Source organism: Orbicella faveolata, unplaced genomic scaffold, assembly GCF_042242905.1.
Source record: "Orbicella faveolata isolate gen_17 unplaced genomic scaffold, um_ofav_v1 contig_26, whole genome shotgun sequence".
Taxonomy (NCBI): Eukaryota; Metazoa; Cnidaria; class Anthozoa; order Scleractinia; family Merulinidae; genus Orbicella; species Orbicella faveolata.
Window position 1 is genome coordinate 8,585,001 of NW_028301554.1, and position 19,182 is coordinate 8,604,182.

General features: G+C 41.3%; 1 protein-coding gene across 2 annotated transcripts in view; it reads left to right on the forward strand.

The window, feature by feature from the left end:
- The window catches only part of LOC110059113 (MAM and LDL-receptor class A domain-containing protein 1-like), a 77,620-nt gene extending 66,846 nt beyond the window's left edge, over positions 1-10,774 (forward strand). For both annotated transcript variants that reach the window (XM_089295545.1, XM_089295546.1), the window contains exons 50-51: positions 7,122-7,508; positions 8,265-10,774. In XM_089295545.1, the coding sequence (XP_089151671.1) occupies positions 7,122-7,508; positions 8,265-8,757 (880 nt within the window). In that variant the 3' untranslated portion in view covers positions 8,758-10,774. The remainder of the gene's footprint in view (positions 1-7,121; positions 7,509-8,264) is intronic.
- Positions 10,775-19,182: the final 8,408 nt, after the last annotated feature.

A 19,182-nucleotide genomic window follows, 5' to 3' on the forward strand; every position in this document is an offset into this window, starting at 1 on the left:
GATTGTCTTCGTTGTAAATTAGTGTTTCAGAGTATCCGCTGGCTTTCAAAGCAGTTTCGTAGATTGGTTTGGCCTTGTTGAATTCGTGTTCGTTGCATGAGTTGGCGGAAATACGGCGATTGATGGATGCTGGAAGTTGCTTTATTATGTTAGGTGGGTGGTTAGACTTTGTGTTGATGTACTGCGGTTCGTCGTTAGGCTTTCTGTAGGGGCAGTAGGTCCCTTTTGTAAGATCGAAGGTGACGTCCAGGTAGTTAACAATTTTCATGTTAGTCTGTATGTTAGTCATGTTAGTCACCTACATGTAGACTCATTAACCCTGCAAAAAGTGAGATTGGACGTATCAGTAAAGAAATCCTCGCGAACATTAACACGACTGTGAGACAGAAGACTGGCCTTAACCAATGGAAAAACTCATCATCCGTCATCAACTGGTTCTCCTCTATACAACACAAAGATCAACATACCTTCGCCGTATTTGACATTGAGAACTTCTACCCTTCCATTACTGAGAAACTTCTTACAGACGCAATCAACTTCGCCAAACAATTCACTTCCATTACGGACCGCGACATCGATATTATTATGCATTCAAGAAAATCCCTTCTCTTTGACAGTAACACCGCCTGGATCAAGAAAAACAACAGTTCTTTTGACGTTACTATGGGCAGCTTCGACGGAGCCGAAGTATGCGAGCTCGTAGGCTTATTCATTCTCGACGACCTGTGTAACACATACGGGATAGACAACATCGGGCTTTACAGAGACGACGGACTTGCCATCTTCAAAAACATCTCCGGACCTCAAGCAGACCGTACAAGGAAGGACATAACAAGACGCTTCAAGACATATGGACTCAACATTACCATACAGACTAACATGAAAATTGTTAACTACCTGGACGTCACCTTCGATCTTACAAAAGGGACCTACTGCCCCTACAGAAAGCCTAACGACGAACCGCAGTACATCAACACAAAGTCTAACCACCCACCTAACATAATAAAGCAACTTCCAGCATCCATCAATCGCCGTATTTCCGCCAACTCATGCAACGAACACGAATTCAACAAGGCCAAACCAATCTACGAAACTGCTTTGAAAGCCAGCGGATACTCTGAAACACTAATTTACAACGAAGACAATCAACCAACACGCCCCCGACGCAACAGACAAAGAAACATTATATGGTACAACCCTCCATTTAGTAAAAACGTAAAGACAAACATCGGTAGAACATTCCTGAAGCTCATATCTAAGCACTTTCCGAACCAACATAAATACCACAGCCTCTTCAACAAAAACAACGTCAAAGTCAGCTACAGTTGCATGGACAACATGAAAACAGTAATCAACAAACACAACATGAAAATAACAAACGCCGACAACAACGCCAACGCAACCACCGGAGAGCAATGCAACTGCCGCAAAAAAGACCAATGCCCGCTAGACAACAAATGCCTGACTTCCAGTGTAATCTACAACGCACAAGTTACAACTAACAACACAACCAAGAACTACATTGGACTGACAGAAGGAACATTCAAACAGAGATTCTCGCAGCACAAATCCACATTTAAGCACAGAAAACACATCAACAGCACCGAGCTTTCTAAATACATCTGGCAACTACACGACAAAAAACAAGACTTCAACATCAAATGGTCAATTATTAGCCGTGCAAGACCCTACAACAACATTTCCAAACGATGCGACCTCTGCCTCACAGAAAAACTAATGATTATCAAACATAGCAACGACAATCTACTAAACAAAAGATCAGAACTTATTTCTAAATGCCGGCACGAGAACAAATTCTACTTGAAGAACGCTTGACACTTTCTTTATATTGTACTGCACCCACGCAGTTTATACTCGTCCCCGTAATTTCTGTCTTCACACCTATTGTTTTCCAGTATAACTATCACTTATTGTAATGCAACTAGTCCAGCAATTAGCCTATTGTTTAATACCGTGTATATATATCTAGTTGATAGGAATGCTTATCATTAAATACTGTCTGATGAGTGCGTAAGCACGAAACTCGGAGTAACAGCAAATCTTGCCTCTTCGTTATTACTCATATACTCAGCTCTACACTATATGTGTATTGAGCACTATTTTAATGGGATCTGCTACTTCCTCATATGGTTATATATATATATATATATATATATATATATGTCTGGATTTATGAAAACGGTGTTAAAGACTGAATCAGGTGTTTTTTGATTTTTTTTTTTTTTTTTTTCATTTCTTTGTTTTTGTTTTCTGCTTTCGCTATGACAGCAGCTTGTAAATCTTACCTAGCATGAAATGTAGGAACTCCTTGCCGCATGTTTCATTTATTTAGGTATTTTTTTCATTATTCATCGACCCTCCCCCCCCCCCCCCCCCCCTTTTTCAATTTGCGTTAAGTTTAGCCCAGGCTACACTCGTCTGAATTCAGTTCGCGCGGTGACTCTGACAAGGAGCGACCGATTAGCGTTCTGTATTTGCTGTCTAAAGGAAGTCTGCCCGAGGACATCATTAAGTCCAATGAAGGCCCAAGTCTAACGATTTGCTAGTAAGCGTCGTCCATTATCGTACCTGAGGCGGGCCTGAGGACATGTGTAAACTGTACGGGTCACATTTAGTCCCGTAACAGAAGGCCGTTTGCCCTGTGGCGATAATGTTGTGCTTGCTTTAGACAGCAAAAATCTTTCGCCACATCAATTTAGGGCTTAGACGTGCAATGGACTGGACATTTCTAGCTGCTGTTGGCGTCATTTGCTTTGAACTTTGATGTAGCTAAAGACTTAGAAAAAAAATCTGTTGAAATCTGGATGTGCCATTCCGCGCTCGACAAAATTGAAGTACATCCGGGACATTGCTATTTGCGAGCAAAACATGGCCACGAGGAGAGAGAAGAACATGAGTTCAAACGCTGATCGTGAGTAGAATTTCCTTGTTTTATCAATTTTAGGCGTTCTCGGCTTAGCTAAGTATCAGAACTGTCTGTGATTCGCTAGCGCGGAAGAAATTTATTTGCGTGGCTTCCGGGCGATAATTGACGTAACGACAACATGTCGAGTGTTCGCTTACTGCTAACTATGGCCTAGTTTGTCTGAAGTTCAATCGATTCTCGATGTAGGAAGCTCTTGTTCACTCCATTTAGGACGATGCAGGCCTTTAGAAAGCGATAGATTAGCTCTCCGCCGCGGTTTTGATATCTGTACGTTCGTGTTGATTTAGACTCCAATTTCATGTTAAAAGCACTCTTAATTAAATTGTACAATTCATGATTCAACGAAAAGACGGTGAATTTAGTCTTGCTGGCTTCAAAAGGCATACAGGAGAGTTATTTGCTGTTATTTGAGCTACGATAAGCCTCGTGGAAAGCTAGCTCTAGGACAGAATTGTAGCAAGTTAGATTATCAGTGACAAGTCAAATTCTATGGCTATGTTTTTGCGAATCCGGTCAGATATTGAAATGAAATGTCACGTAACGGCTACTTTTTGGCTGAAATATAGAGGTAAATAACCGATTCCACTGCTTACCATGCTCTTGTTAGCGTGACTGGCTAATTTAACCCACAGTAAAGACATAGTGAGGTCATTTAGGTGAAATCGCAGAGGTTAAGCCTGTCTAAATTAGTGCCGCGGCGAACCAAATGATCAATTTAAGCTCTAATTTAGTTTTGTTTGGCTCGTTCGACTCATTTTGCAGCGACTTTAAAGGCTTGTATAGGCATGGTATGGACTCTATTAAGAGTACACGAGGTAGATAGCACTCTCGGTGCGACATGGCCATATTTATGTACATTTTCTAACCGTTTTTTCAAAAACATGCCCGCTATTTTGGTGCAAAGTCTTTAACACGGTTTTCATAAATTCAGACATATATATATATATATATATAGGCAGAATAATATGGTTTTCCAAACGGTGACTTCCAGTAGAAGGATCGAAAGATACCGTGCTTCAATGTGAATTTGAGTTAAGTGTAAGATGAGGCGTCATGAAGCAAACTTCTAACTGTTCCGGCTTTTAATGTCACGTTTCGGCCTTCGGCCTTCTTCAGATTGGAACAATATTTACAAGTTAAAAAATAAAACGTTAAAAATCCTAGTAAGTTTACAGATTTGCATGTATATATATAAGATCAGAAAAATGTAAATATAATTACATAATGCTATACAACCTGAAATAATAGATTACATAACAGGCTAATGTCAACTTACAAGAACGCGCCGGGTGATAAGATTACAACAATGTATCTGCGAGCGCCTTAATTACTAAGTGTATAATAGTCAGTCTAATTCTGTATTGTAACAAGCTAATGGCAACTTACAGGAACGCGCAAGTGATGAGATTACAACAATGTATCTGCGAGCGCCTTAATTACTAAGTGTATAAGTGTATAATAGTCAGTCTAATTATGTATTGTAACGGACGCGATTTTTGGATCTAAATTCCCGTCTTTTATTAAGACCATGAGGGCTGAGTGTAAATAGCTGGGAGGTCCAATAGGCCTCTCTGGTCAATAACAACTTATCAATATACGCAGCAACCCCCTGGCTAGTAATTTGTTCGATGACGATAAAATTAATCAAGATAAAGCAAAAATTGTCTTGCTCTTCCAAAAACGTTGTTTACTTGGCCTCGTGCAATAAATGCAAATTGCAGTATGTAGGTTCCACCACAACAGAGTTTAAAGTTCGTTTTCGCAATGACAAATCATCCATGCTCACCAACAAAAAGACGTGTGAGCTTGCAGTCCATTTTAATTGTACTAGGCACGAAATTTCCGAAAATAATTTTATCGTCATCGAACAAATTACTAGCCAGGGGGTTGCTGCGTATATTGATAAGTTGTTACTGACCAGAGAGGCCTATTGGACCTCCCAGCTATTTACACTCAGCCCTCATGGTCTTAATAAAAGACGGGAATTTAGATCCAAAAATCGCGTCCGTTATAATACATAATTAGACTGACTATTATACACTTATACACTTAGTAATTAAGGCGCTCGCAGATACATTGTTGTAATCTCATCACTTGCGCGTTCCTGTAAGTTGCCATTAGCTTGTTACAATACAGAATTAGACTGACTATTATACACTTAGTAATTAAGGCGCTCGCAGATACATTGTTGTAATCTTATCACCCGGCGCGTTCTTGTAAGTTGACATTAGCCTGTTATGTAATCTATTATTTCAGGTTGTATAGCATTATGTAATTATATTTACATTTTTCTGATCTTATATATATACATGCAAATCTGTAAACTTACTAGGATTTTTAACGTTTTATTTTTTAACTTGTAAATATTGTTCCAATCTGAAGAAGGCCGAAGGCCGAAACGTGACATTAAAAGCCGGAACAGTTAGAAGTTTGCTTTATGACGCCTCATCTTACACTTAACTATATATATATATATATATATATATATATATATATATATATATATATATATACTTCTTGAACTTGAACAGAACAAATTTATAGAACGCTCGACTCTGAGAGGAGCAGTATAGATAATAAACAATGGTAGCAAGACTTCAATTCATCGTTTTATTGCAATAAAACGATGAATTGAAGTCTTGCTACCATTGTTTATTATATATATATATATATATATATATATATATATATATATATATATATATATATCAATTAACCGTGGAATTCTCAAATATATCTGCAATAGTTCGTATAGTGTGATCGTCCGGGTGAGTGTAGTTCTGAAAAGAACTGTTGTTGGTGACTGACGTTTCGACAACCTGAGCGGAAGTCATCTTCAGAGTCAAGTGAATAGTGTTTGTCAGTCGATGATCTTATAAGTCTGGTCCGTTGAACGTGATTGGTCAGTATAGCCATGATGGTATTGGCTGAAAGACTCGTGTAAGGTTTGTCATCAGTCATTGGTGGGTTTCGATCCGTCTATTGTTAGTCAAGTTGGTCGGTTTTGGTCCGTGTATTGTTAAGTCGGTCTGTTAGAAGTCCGTTTGTCGGTTTCGTTTCTGTCGTGGATAAGTCGTTTGTAAGGCGCCGGTAGTTGTTGACATCTGTTAAGAGGCGTTTGTTCTAGGTTAGTGTACCAGCTTTCCAGAGTCAGTCGTTGAAAATAGTTTGTACTGTAGGTTATACATTCATTTTAAACGGTTAATGCTTCTACACAGAGAGGCGACTCTCTTCCAGACTCTAAGAGCGTTTACTCGGGCTTCATACCGCAATATCAAATCGCACTCTAAGTAAATAATCAAATAAAAAGAGTAAAATCAAATATAAGAATCAGGATATTTTAACACAAGAATTACTCTTAGATATTTACTATTGAAATTGCTTCGTCGAAGTCTCCTCTTTATCCAATTGCATGTTGTTTGCCGTACTATGGAAGCTCTGTTTACGACGATTCTTGATTTTTTAATTTCAACATCTGAGGTGTTCGTCTCAATATCGTAACTTGTTTTCAAGTCAGTAGTCATAGTTTTTTGCCAGTGTTTTCGTAGTTTGAACTTGCATGGCTTATTTGTTATGTCGCGAGAACGAGCACGAAATTGGTGGACCCACCCGTTCGGAAAACGATCGACATCTTTGTATGTGAGATGAACGTTTAAGTCGTGATTCTTTCCAAACCTTTCTTCACAAAACACAGCACTCTGTAAATTATGTTGTTCATGAGGAACGAGCAAATTATAACACAAGATGATAGCATTCCCACCCCCAGTTTCCACGGTCTCAACACGGATCGCCTGGGACCATAACCCCACTTTTGGTGACCAAGACTGGCTTGTATTTTCTGACTTGGGCTTTCCTACGGAAGCTTGAGTAACTAGTTATGATCTTTGTAATATGCCGATGACTTGACTGATTCTCCTAAAATTTCGGGCGCGTGCCATATTGAAAGTCGTACCACAAACTACTACTGCGCGCTTTTCATACTGATGTTGAGTCTTTTTTTTAAGAGACAAACTATTCGAGATTTAATATTTTAGAATAGGTTAAGGAGGAAGATCTTGTATATTTCGATAGCTGTTTCAATACTTATGCCCCTGATTTAATTCAGATTAACCTGTAAATATTTTGTGCAAACCCTTTTTGTATCATTTACATTGAATTTTTCCACCTTTTACAGTTCCCGGCGAAAGCGATCGTCTGACGAAATGGAATTTACCATGGATATGGTTCACATTTTCCCTGGTTATCCAAAGAGGTCAACAGATAATCCTTCAATCACCTTGTTGGCGTTTTACTTACAACTTCCTCAAGGGTTCTCAGATAATATCGTCAAGAAAGACGTCCTAAAAGCCATCGTGGAAAGCGATGAGCCGAGTATCGGAGGATCGGTGGGCGGTACCATCCTGGGCGTCCAGCCTTTAATCTCTACTACAGAAACAACAGAAGAAAGTGACAAGGAACCGAAACCAATGAATGCCATTGTTGTAGGAGCTTCTGTGGGTGGTGTTATATTGGTCGTTGTTATCTTAATCGCTCTTCTTTTCCGTTTCAAGAGAAGGAAAAGGTAAGAGACCAAACTTGAACAGGTTGAATCCAAACTAAAACTAGCTGGAGTGCAATAACTTTGTATCTCAGCTAGGAGAGGTAAACGTTAATTCACATTATATGGCCCATTATATGAGGCTTTGATTTTGGCGTCACTGTGCATTTCCACTCGCTGGTTTTGCATTGTGACTGTTTCCTGACTGGATGCACAGCGTTGTACGACCTCGGCAGCTTACTAGCTCAGTTTTAGTTACAGTACATCTAAATCGTCAATTTGAATTAGAACATCCAAAATAAATAAGGTGTCATATAATATGCCTGGAGATTTTTTCTTAGCACTGTCAAACACTGTCCGTATACGGAGATGTCAAAATTTCAAGTTTCGTCTAATCAAAAAAGGGATAATTCACCTTAATTTATCGACAAAAGTACGAATTCGCCGTGCGCATATACATGTCATAATGGCATGATCTGCGTTGTCACTCCAACGAGAAATAAAAATGTAAAAACAGTGGATAGAGTGTCATCATTTCCTTTGATCAGTAACCACAACCTTATGTCACGTTGGTAATGGCTCCAGTTACCGTGAAAATGTTGCGTTAACAGATCAGTCAGCAGATTAGCAGACTGCATTGATAATTGTATTTTTTGTTGTTGTTGTCGATGTTGTTGTTTTTTCTTTGCTTTTTTTTGTGGACCCGGACCATGAAAGCGATAACGGCAAAATATTTGCTTGTTTGTGCGTTAATATAACTAGTTGTTTTTTTTTTCTAAGATTAATTGCTGCAAAGAAGAAGGTGGGCAATGGTTTCCACAACAATGCTTACCTCAACGATGCTTACTGCATCGGCCCTGGAGAGCAACAGATCGAAATGAAGAGTGGTGATCGAGCTTTTCCAACTGGTAGTGTACGTGATTATGGGGAGCACAATTACGCGACCGTCTATGACCTGCACGCATCTAATAATCACTCACCAGTGGTCCTTAAGTTTCCGAACCCTCCAGCTGGAAAGAACAGTGAGGATGTCACTGCACCTATCTACCAAACACTCAGCAGTGGAGATGATGCACCTATCTACCAACCACTCAAAACTGGAGTTGATGCACCTATTTACCAACCACTCAACAGTAATCGAAAGTCACCTGAAGTCCAAGCTGAGAAGACCAGTGAGGGAAATGCAGCACCTGTCTACCAATCACCCAGTAATGGAGTTACTGTATCCATCTACCAAACACTCAACAATATACCTAAGGCTTCAAAAGCCTAGGTGGAAAACAGTCAGGGAGACGTTGCCAATTTCACCGGGCAGCTGACCAAATAACGGTGATTCAAAAGATCGGAACTAGGAAAAAAAAGAAAATCAAAAGAAAAAAAAAAATAATAATAATAGAAATACGAATAGAAATAGCAAAGTGGTTGATCCTAAAATATCCCAGCCCACGCTGAAGTGAGTTTCTTTACATGTACCTTCACGTTTTTGCTAAAAAAAAAGGAACGATGGGGTCCCTACAACGTGCGGACTTTGCAATGAACATAACGAACTAAGTCTGTTTCACAAGGGAAGATTTTATTTTCCATAAAATGGATGTTGCACTAAATCTCGTTTCATAGCAACTGTAATAATATTTTCCGCCATTTGTTTATCAGTTTAGGTAGGTTGTGATATTAAATGTTTTTGTACCCTTTAAGTGATTTTTAAGGTAAATAATTAACTTATAGTGGCAAGAATAGTAGGATTTGTGGCCACACCCGGTTTTAGAAGTGGCCTCTAGTCCACTCCCCTTCTTAAATTGCGCTTGGCTTCAAAACTCATTATTGTTTTCAGACGTGGCATCTAATGCTATATACAGTTTTACACCTAGCTTCAAGAAGCCAGATGCATGTTAGTGGCTACGCGTGCATGCGCTTTAGTTACTATCTCAGGAAACCCGTAAGTCTCATATTTACATACGGCTGGTGCCTCTGAAATTTGATTAAGCCAATCAGCCAATAGAGAGGAATAAATCCCCCCCTCCCCGGAGGGATATTTATATACATTGCTACATGTACTGAACGATTTTCGCTCTTACTTTTCATTAGCTGCACGTTTCCAGATATAATGTTTTATAATACTTTTAATGTTGAATTTTGTAACCCTTAGGATAGAAAGAGACTTGTTTATTGCTTAATTACTGACCAACTGAGTGAGTGACGGACTGACTGATTGACTGGCTGCCTGACTGACTGATGGACTGACTGACGGACTGACGGACTGACGGACTGACGGACTGACGGACTGACGGACTGACGGACTGACGGACTGACGGACTGACGGACTGACGGACTGACGGACTGACGGACTGACGTCCCGGGGTGACTCCAATATAAAAAAAATACGAGGGTGCTCCTCTGAAACTTTGACAAGAACCCTTAAGGGGTACCAAGATCCTTTTTTGTGGGTGTGGCTTGAATTCTTTTTCTCCACTAAGAGGTACAAATTCTTACATAACACATTTTATTATATGGAGAAGAGTGTTTTACTGGGAACTAAACCACTCGTAGATTCCATACGCCACTTCATCCGGAACCCGAGTGGCGTATTTTCCGTATGTCACCTTTGTGAGTGTCGTATCGTTCAATGACTTCACGATTCCCACCTTTTGCTTTTGTTGAATTGGTTTCTCCATATAATAAAAAGAACATTACACGCTGACTCGAAGATATGAATTTTATGTTCTCGTGGCAAGAACAATATCTCACTCGTTCGCTTCGCTCACTCTTGAGATATTGTTCTTGCCACTCGAACATAAAATTCATATCTTCTCGCCACCGTGTAATATCCTCTATATCTCCTGTCATATTGTTTCGGCTCAATACCCTAAAAGGTACCGCAAAAGCTCCTGCTGTGGACCTTTTGATGTTCAAAAACATAAGAAGTAGCAAAACCGCTAAAGGTACCACAAGCACCCCTGTCATTTTTATATGGTAGTCGTCCCCCCCCCCCCCCTTTCCGCCTCCCTTCACGGAACAGACGCACGGACCTACGGACTGGCAGATGACCATGGACGGACGGATGGAAGGCCGTCCGGAATGAATTACTTACTTCCCGATCAGTTTGTTACTCAAACCTTATTTCCTGTATAATCGTTTTATAAGGGCTTTAAACTATAAAACAAAAACCCTAAATAACTGTTTGTAGCTTAAGAGAAGATTGTCACAATTTATCGTCAATAAAATGTATTCTTATGACATCTACTAAGGCCTGATAATTAACTTGTAGACAAATAAATACTGATATTCACTGATATGGCAGCGACTAGTACTTGGCATCTCTATAGGAAGCTGTCTACTGAGAGGAAGCCTATCGAGGCATGGATGATCGCCACTGCATTCATAACTTAGACGGTTGTGGTGTTTAGGCTTGAAAAAATTAAAATGCAGGATTGAAAGGAGGTCGAACCCATGACCTCTGTTGTTGTTGATAGAGCAGCGCTCTGAATCGTTGGACTACATTCACGCCTGCATTTTTTTGTCAGGCTTCATTTCCACATTTTCATGGTCTGAACATCCGTGAAGAAACATATTAATTGTTTCCATTTGTTTTCTTTTATTATGTTTTTTTTTTTCTTTATCATGTTATTTTATTTTACCGATTACGGATTGAATTTAGTGTGGATTGGGCTGTGGTTTGTCAAACTTTGCCTCGAAAGAATTAACCTTATCCCGAGTACAACTCGTCGGTATCAAGTTTGAACTCTTGGCTAAAAAATACACTATCAACAAAAGAGCATGCTACATTTTGGAGACACCGTGGGCTTGCACGTCCTTCGCTCAATATCTTCGATGTGGATGGAATTCATTTAAATCGACGTGGAGAGCAACTGCTGTTTAGAAGCTATCGTGGGGCAATTCTATTTGCCATCAAACAGCTGCAGCCATAATTATTTGTTCTATTTTAATTTAGGTCAGCATTTTATTGTCCTGATTTTCTTATGCTCGACTCATTTACGCCCATTATGCGCATTTCTATTATTATAAATATTCTTATCCCCTATATCTTGTCTACACTGTGGGGATATGTGTACTTAATCGTATCATTCTGATATTTTGGGTGTTATGTACACCCCATTGTTAGCTAGCTTATATGTTTGGGGCGAATTGTTTATACTTTGTATGTATCATGCTACATGTCATTTTGTCGGGTTATTTATTCTCCACTGGTATTATGCTTATGTTTGGGATATTTATACCCTAGTTTCCCATGCCTACATGTTAGGTTTATGTATACCCTACTGGCATGATGCTTATATATTGGGGTTATTTATACCTTGTTTTTTTACCATGCTTATGTGTTAGGGTTATTTTTCCTCTGCCGGCATGATCCTCATATAATAGGGTTATTTATACCCTATATTTAACATGCCTACTTGTTAGGGTTATTTATACCCTACTGGCATGATGCTTATATATTAGGGTTATTTATACCCTGTTTTTATCAGGTTTACATGTTGGGGTTATTTATACCCTGTTTGTGCCTGTACAATATTCCACGGTGTAGCATGATCTTTTCGGCCAGGCAATGTGTACGCCTTGTCCTGTGCCATTCATGTGTTACGCAACGTTGTGTGAATAATTGTGATCACACACACTTAATGCTCTATATAATTTACAGTGGTGCACAGGACGTTGTGCAACGTTTGATCCCTGTATCTCTGTATAGGAAATTTTTGCTTAACGTTTGAGGCATTACTTCCTACCAATAGGAAATGAGATGCCGCCCAAACGCCGCCCCCATCCTCCTGTCGAGACCACCTCATCGAAGAAACATAAAGTAACAAGTACCAGTACCCCTTCCTGCACCAAAACCTCTATCAGGTCTAGTGTCACTGCACCTCCTAGTTCATCGCCTCAAGCAGTGTCTGAGGATCAGCTAATCCAAAGGATTGCAGTTGCCGTCACTCAAGCTTTCAGAGATCAGACCAGTTCTCGAGCTTCCTCTGATACACCCAGCCCATCTCTTCCTGCTGTTGCTCAACACCAACCTGATTCGACGCCTTTGATCCGACAATCAGTTACAGAGGCAATCCAGCAAGTAACAGGGGTAAATCAGGCAACAGAGACATCCAGTGATGCAACTAAAAGTAAGAGTCAATTTGTGTCTGTTGCTGCTCCCCTAGGTTCCTCAGTCTCTGCTAAGACTAAGAATAAGATCTGGGGTAATGAATTCATTGACCTGGGTTTGCTCTTAACTGTGCAAACCCCTGATCAGTCCTACAGTTTCAAACTCCAGAAATCGGGGGGGGGGAGGAGGGGGGGGGGCAGCAAACCTTAGCAATAATTCCTAACCAGAAAAAGCTGTGGATCACTAACATAGAACAGTGGACGAATGCCTTCTTAGTATTCGCAGCTATTTATTGTGAGAAATCACCAAGCGAGGTCCCTAGCCTGATGAAATACATGTCCATAGTAAGAGAGTTGGTATCGCGATCAGGCAACTGGCGATTTTATGATGAGTCCTTCCGTAAACTGAGGGAGGTTGATCCATTACCTTGGAGCCGGACTCATTCAGAGATATGGCTCAGGGCTCATAAAGTTCCTAAGCCCGGAGCTCAGGCGAATTTTCGTCCCAAACAGGGCGTTTCTAGCACCCCCAGGGGTTACTGTTTCAAATTTCACTCAGGTTCCCAATGTGGTGGTTGCTCTTTCAAGCATACCCGTTTCAAATGTGGGGGCAGCCACGCTATCTCACGATGCCCACAAACTAGACCATGGCAAAAGTCAGGTAGACCTAATAAACCCCAAATCCTACCAACTCCGATAATCGCAGCTTAACTTTCTCATTATTTGGAAGGCTATGACCACATGCTTACAAACAAGATTATCAACGGATTTGCACAGGGTTTTAAGTCGGATTTTGTTGGGAAAAGGAAAAGCTCATTTGCACCTAACGTTCTGTCTGCTCGGGAGTTCCCCGGGGTCATTGATTCAAAGGTAGCATCAGAAGTGGCACTCGGCCGTATTGCTGGCCCATTCGACACCCCTCCGGTAGACCCCTTATGGGTGTTCCCAGTGGGGGTAGTACCGAAGAAACTTAAAGGAGAATACAGAATGATTCAACATTTGTCATACCCGGAGGGTAGCTCTGTGAATGATGGAATCCCCCGAGAACTTTCAGCTGTTCACTATACCACAGTCGATGATGCTATTTCTTTGATCAAGAAATCTGGGAGGGGCAGTGCACTGGCAAAAACGGACATTAAAAGTGCCTTCCGCATTATACCGGTTCACCCTTCCGATTATCAGCTGCTAGGGTTTCAGTGGAAAGAGAAATGGTATGTTGACCGTTGCTTGTCGATGGGCTCCTCTTCATCTTGTCGCAGTTTTGAGGAGTTCAGCTCTTCGTTAGGGTGGATAGCACGACACAAACTTGTGTAGAGAATATCATTCATATATTGGATGATTTTTTGATAATCGAGCAGTCGCTTTCTCGTTGTGGATCACAATTAGCTCTTTTTCTTGACCTTTGCAATGAGCTCAGGGTTCCTATAGCGCAGGGGAAGACGGCAGGACCTTGTCACATATTGAGTTTTGCGGGTATAGAACTAGTTTGTTTAGCATTTGAGGCCAGGCTTCCTCAAGAAAAACTCCAGAGGTGTTTGTCAACAATTGAGCACACTTTGTCACGTAAAAAAGTAACGTTGAAGGAGCTTTAGTCGTTCATTGGTTTACTGAATTTTGTATGCTGCGCTATTATACCTGGCCGAGTTTTGTTGCGCCGCCTAATCAACATTACAATTGGGGTTAAGCGCCCTAACCACTACATCCACATAACTCAAGATGTCGGAAAGGATTTGGCACTTTAGAAATCATTTTTCAATCCCATAATGGCAAATCCATGTTCCTTGAGGACGCCTGGTACTCTTCGTCTCACCTTAAATTTTACACCGATGCTGCTCAATCATTGGGCTTCGGTATTGTCTTTGGTAGGAAATGGGCATACGGCAAGTGGCCTAGTGATTGGACTCATAAAAACATTGCCCTCCTGGAACTTTTTCCCATAGCCCTCGGGGTGCGGATGTGGGGAGATTCTTTGGCCAATAAACGGATTTTATTCTTTACAGATAACGACAGTGTCGAGCATGTGATTAATCAGCAAACCTCTAAAAATAAGGAATTGCTTTATCTTCTCCGTCAACTAGTTCTGACATGCCTTCGGCACAACATTTTGTTTAGGGCTAGACACATTCAGGGCAAGAAAAGTATCCTTGCTGACAGCCTGTCTCGTTTACAGGTGGGGCGATTCAAAACATTGGCCCCCGATGTCGAGGAGAGTCCAACTGTTGTGCCGCCACCCCTCCTTCCGCAGAACTGGGAGAAATCCTGAGCTCTTTGTTAAGGGGATCCATCAGTACCTCCTCTCTATATACCTACCAGAGGCCTTGGTGAACTTTTAAGCAATTTTTATCCGAGCAGCTTGGAAATTCCAATTTGTCTCTCCCAGTTAGCGTCCATAATTTAGCCTTATTGATAGCTTATTTAGCCAAATCCAAATATTCAGAATCCACGGTGTTCACCTACATCTCCTCTATTGGTTATGTTCATCGGCTGGGTTCTTTTCCAGACCCGACTCAATGCCCCACAGTCAAACTTGCCTTTAAAGGCTATTCTAAGCTAAATCCATCTGTTGCAGACTCAAGAATCGCTAATGCCTTTTCTAGCACCGTATCAGGTGATTACCATAGGAAATTAATGAAAGCCATGTGTGCCATACCATTCATTGCCGCCCTTCGGGTAGGAGAAATTACGTTTCGTAGTGGTCAGTCCTCCAAGAATGTTATTCAACTGAACCAAATTTCCTTCTTGGCATTCACTAATGGTGAGACCAGTGCTATTAAACTAACCATGAGATTCTTCAAGCACAGCAATCCCACTCAACCCGTTGATATTTTACTTCACAAATCGCAACCGATCTGTCCGGTTACTACTATCGTTGAGTATCTAAGCGTTAGAGGACACCTTTCTGGTCCCTTATTTTGTTGGCCAGACAACTCCCCAGTCCGCAGATCACAATTTGTCGATTCCCTTAATCGGGCTCTCTCATTTTGCAGTCTTGAAATTGACCAGTACAAAACTCACAGCTTCCGAATAGGGGCTGCCTCGTGGGCCGCCGCTCTAGGCTTTTCTGATTCGCAGATTAGACGCTTTGGGCGTTGGAAGTCTAACACTTTCCTAAAGTACATAAGGACCCCTTCCCTATAATCAGTAGGTCTCTAGCCAAAATCTCGAGGGACATCTTTCAGTAATCCGTTAGATTCCTGTCTTCCTGCGTTCCCATGCAACAAGTTTGAGTAACGGCCTCTCTTATTTTCTACCTTGTTAACAGCATTTTACTTATCACTGAGTTTGAGCAGGGGCCAATCTCATTGATTAAAGCCTCAGTGTTGTTTTATTCAGTAAGTAATTTTAGTATTCAATGAGTTTGAGCGGGCCAATCTCATTGTTTAAAGCCTTGGTGTCGTTTTATTCAGTAAGTAATTCTAGTATTCAATGAGTTTGAGCAGGGGCCAATCTCATTGCTTAAAGCCGTAGCTTGGTTTCATTAGTACTCAGTGAGTTTGAGCAGGGGCCACTCCCACTGATTCACGCTTTGGTGCTGTTTTATTCAGTTAAGTATCTTTAGTATTCTATGAGTTTGAGCAGGGGCCAATCTCATTGCTTGAAGCCTTACTGCTGTTTTATTCAGTTAAGTATCCTAAGTATTCCCTGAGTTTGAGCAGGGGCCAATCTCATTGATTAAAACCTTTAGTGTCTTTTTACTTAGTTTACTTTCTGTGACACTCGTTGATATTTTTAGCAGGAGCCAGTCTTATTTGAGTCTTGGCTCATTCGTTGACTTTATCTTTCCGTATGTTAATAGCCTTTTCGTGTGCACTGCGTGGGCCTTGGGTGGGGTGGCCCGGTTTCCTTTAGCGTCCGGGCTGTGGCGGTTTTCGCCCCCACCTTTGCTGAGAACGAGGTCGTTTAAAGGGTTAGCTCTTCCTTAGGGATAAGTGATTGGCAAATAAATGCTGTACAGTTTATTGATTTAATAAACGGCCACTCACGTGGCCAAAAGTTTGCCAATCCAGGTGTTATCCTTTTTACCCACTTCCTCCGTTCTCATCAAACCAAGCTCGGCCTACGCAGTGCTCATGCGCGGCTTTGTTAATAACATGCGTCATAAAGGGGGAATCTCTAGAAGGGGGAATATCAATGCCCTTACCGTGAAGATACTGCAAACCGCGTGCGACACCATCTACGGTGTGAGGCATGACACGCGTAAATCCCTCGCAGTTGTAGCCTTTTGTTGACCTGACGTAGGAATTCAGCCAGCTTTTGAACACGGGTTTCATCGGTAAAACACTGAAAGTCGAAATAGACAAACTCCGACATAATAGCAAACAAAGAGCTTTCAGCTGGACAACGTTGTTGCGTTGCAGCGAAATCATCAATTTTGCCTCCTTGAGAAATTTTTCTTCTGAGTCAACATCAACAGCACAGAAACGTTTTTTCACCACCACCTTCTTCTCAGCTTATAGGGAACTTGAGCAAACCACCACGACGACGGCAACGAGAACGCTACCAGACAAAAGGTTTAATGAGCAAAACAATAGCTGTGCACGCTCGTTATTAACCTGCGTAGCAAGCGTTTCTGTGGGGTTCGGGAGCAAAGAATTACAGCGCGAAAAATGGAGCGAGTAAAAGAGAGGGGAGGGGGAGAGGAAGGAAGGAAGGGAACGCTTGCAAACAAACCCTGGATTTTGAAAACCGCTCACTTGGCCTTTCATGCCTGAGTGCGCACATTGAGATTTCATGCTGCCATCGGCTGTCATAAATTGACCAATAAAATCTTCGGCCTTCTGTAGCAGAAGTGAACTTTGAACCAAAACAAACTTTGACCTATATTTCTACTCAATCCGTCTAAAAGGAAGGACTGCAAGGGTGAAGTTTTAGCCCAAATCTGCCAGAAAGTTAAAATGTGAGAAGTATTCAGGTCGCGTTTGTAATCCTTGTGCTCGCAAGATTCGAAATCTTGGATGACTGTATTCATTCATCCAGGAATCGATACAAGGTAAAATTGGCAAGTCAACTCCTACAAAGGCAACTCCATTAAAGAAGCATTTGCTGGAAACGCCAGATACGCAAATCGGTTCGAGTGTTATCGCCTGTAACAAAAACAAGCAACGGAAAGTCTTATCGGAAAACTTTGGAATTTAGGCAAGAGAGGCTTCAAACATCTCAGAGGGAAAATAACGATAGTCTTACCAGTATCTGAATAAAGATAATCTTCCCCTAGGCGGCCTCCAAGCCAAAGTTGTTTATAAAACCAACTCTGGAAATGTCCTCGTAAAAAATTCCCCGCGACGAGACGACTAAATTTTTGGCAAGGCAAATGTGTGACAAAACTGGTGTGCCGCAGCTAACACTATAACAAATCATTCAGAATTGTACCCAGAGGTTATAAATGCTGTCAACAAAAAATACTTCTAATGAAATGTCAGATCTGGAGTACCTACGAAAACATATTGCTATGTAACAAGCCAGATGAAATCACTAGGTTTTCCCATGCAGTAGTGCGAATTTTCCGTCTCGTGGTTTATTATGTTGTCCTTTGCGCATGTGGCATTCAAGAAAAGTGATGTTGAAATTAAAGGAACAGCTGCAAATATTTGTGTCGCACTTGCTTCTGCAATAATGTGCAGGCTTCGAAAAACCAAAGCGTCGGTATTGCACTAAAGGATTTCTACCGTACTATCGAAAATCACGACTAAATGCTCGTTCGGCGAGAAAGGTTAACACGTTTTGTAAACAAGCTTCGAACGCGTCTTCCCCTTTTTTCTGGCACTCAGAAGTTTAATACCTTTGATCGACGCATGTCAATAATATTGGACTAGCCCAGCCAATCACAAGTCCCGTTCGGTGGCGAACGGGGGTTTTCAAAATCCAGGGGTTTGTCTGCAAGCGTTTCCTTCCTTCCCCCCCCCCATCCCCCCCCCCCCCTCTTTCTTTTTTTTTTTTTGGCTCTCGCCCCATTTTCCGCGCGGGCAAAACACCGAAAATCCCGTTCCTCGGTCTTTCTTTGCTTCCAAACCCCACGGAAACGCTTGTTACGCAGGCTAGCTCGTTATAAAATTTCTTATTTCGTATTCTATTTATAAGTGAACGCTGTCATTGCATATTTAACCTTAAAACAATTTTAGAGCCATCGACGTACTAAACAGATCTGGATAGTTGCGAATTTTGCTGGTAAAATATAAATTCATTTTTGACTAGGCGTCGTCCACGGCGTCGTCGTCGTCGTTGCTTAAGCACCCTATTAATGTCGTAAGGTAAACTGCTCCAAACGTACCACAGCCAATCTCTTCTTTACTACCAATAACCGGGGTGCTATAAATAGCTAACCATACTCGTTCCCACTGCATTCGGAGGTCAGAGCTATTCCTGTAATGAATCGCTATATATGAAGTCTCAAACCTGACCTCCTCACGATCTTCACGAGTCAAGCAAACCTACGACGGATTAAAAATTCTCTGTACCTACATAGAGAAGCTCTAGTTGATTTAATTTTGTTCCTCGTCGAGTGGTTTTGGTCCTCTGAACGAGCACCACAATTTCTTTTATGCTTTCTTAATCACACAATCCATGAAACCAAACATCAGCGGACAAACATTCC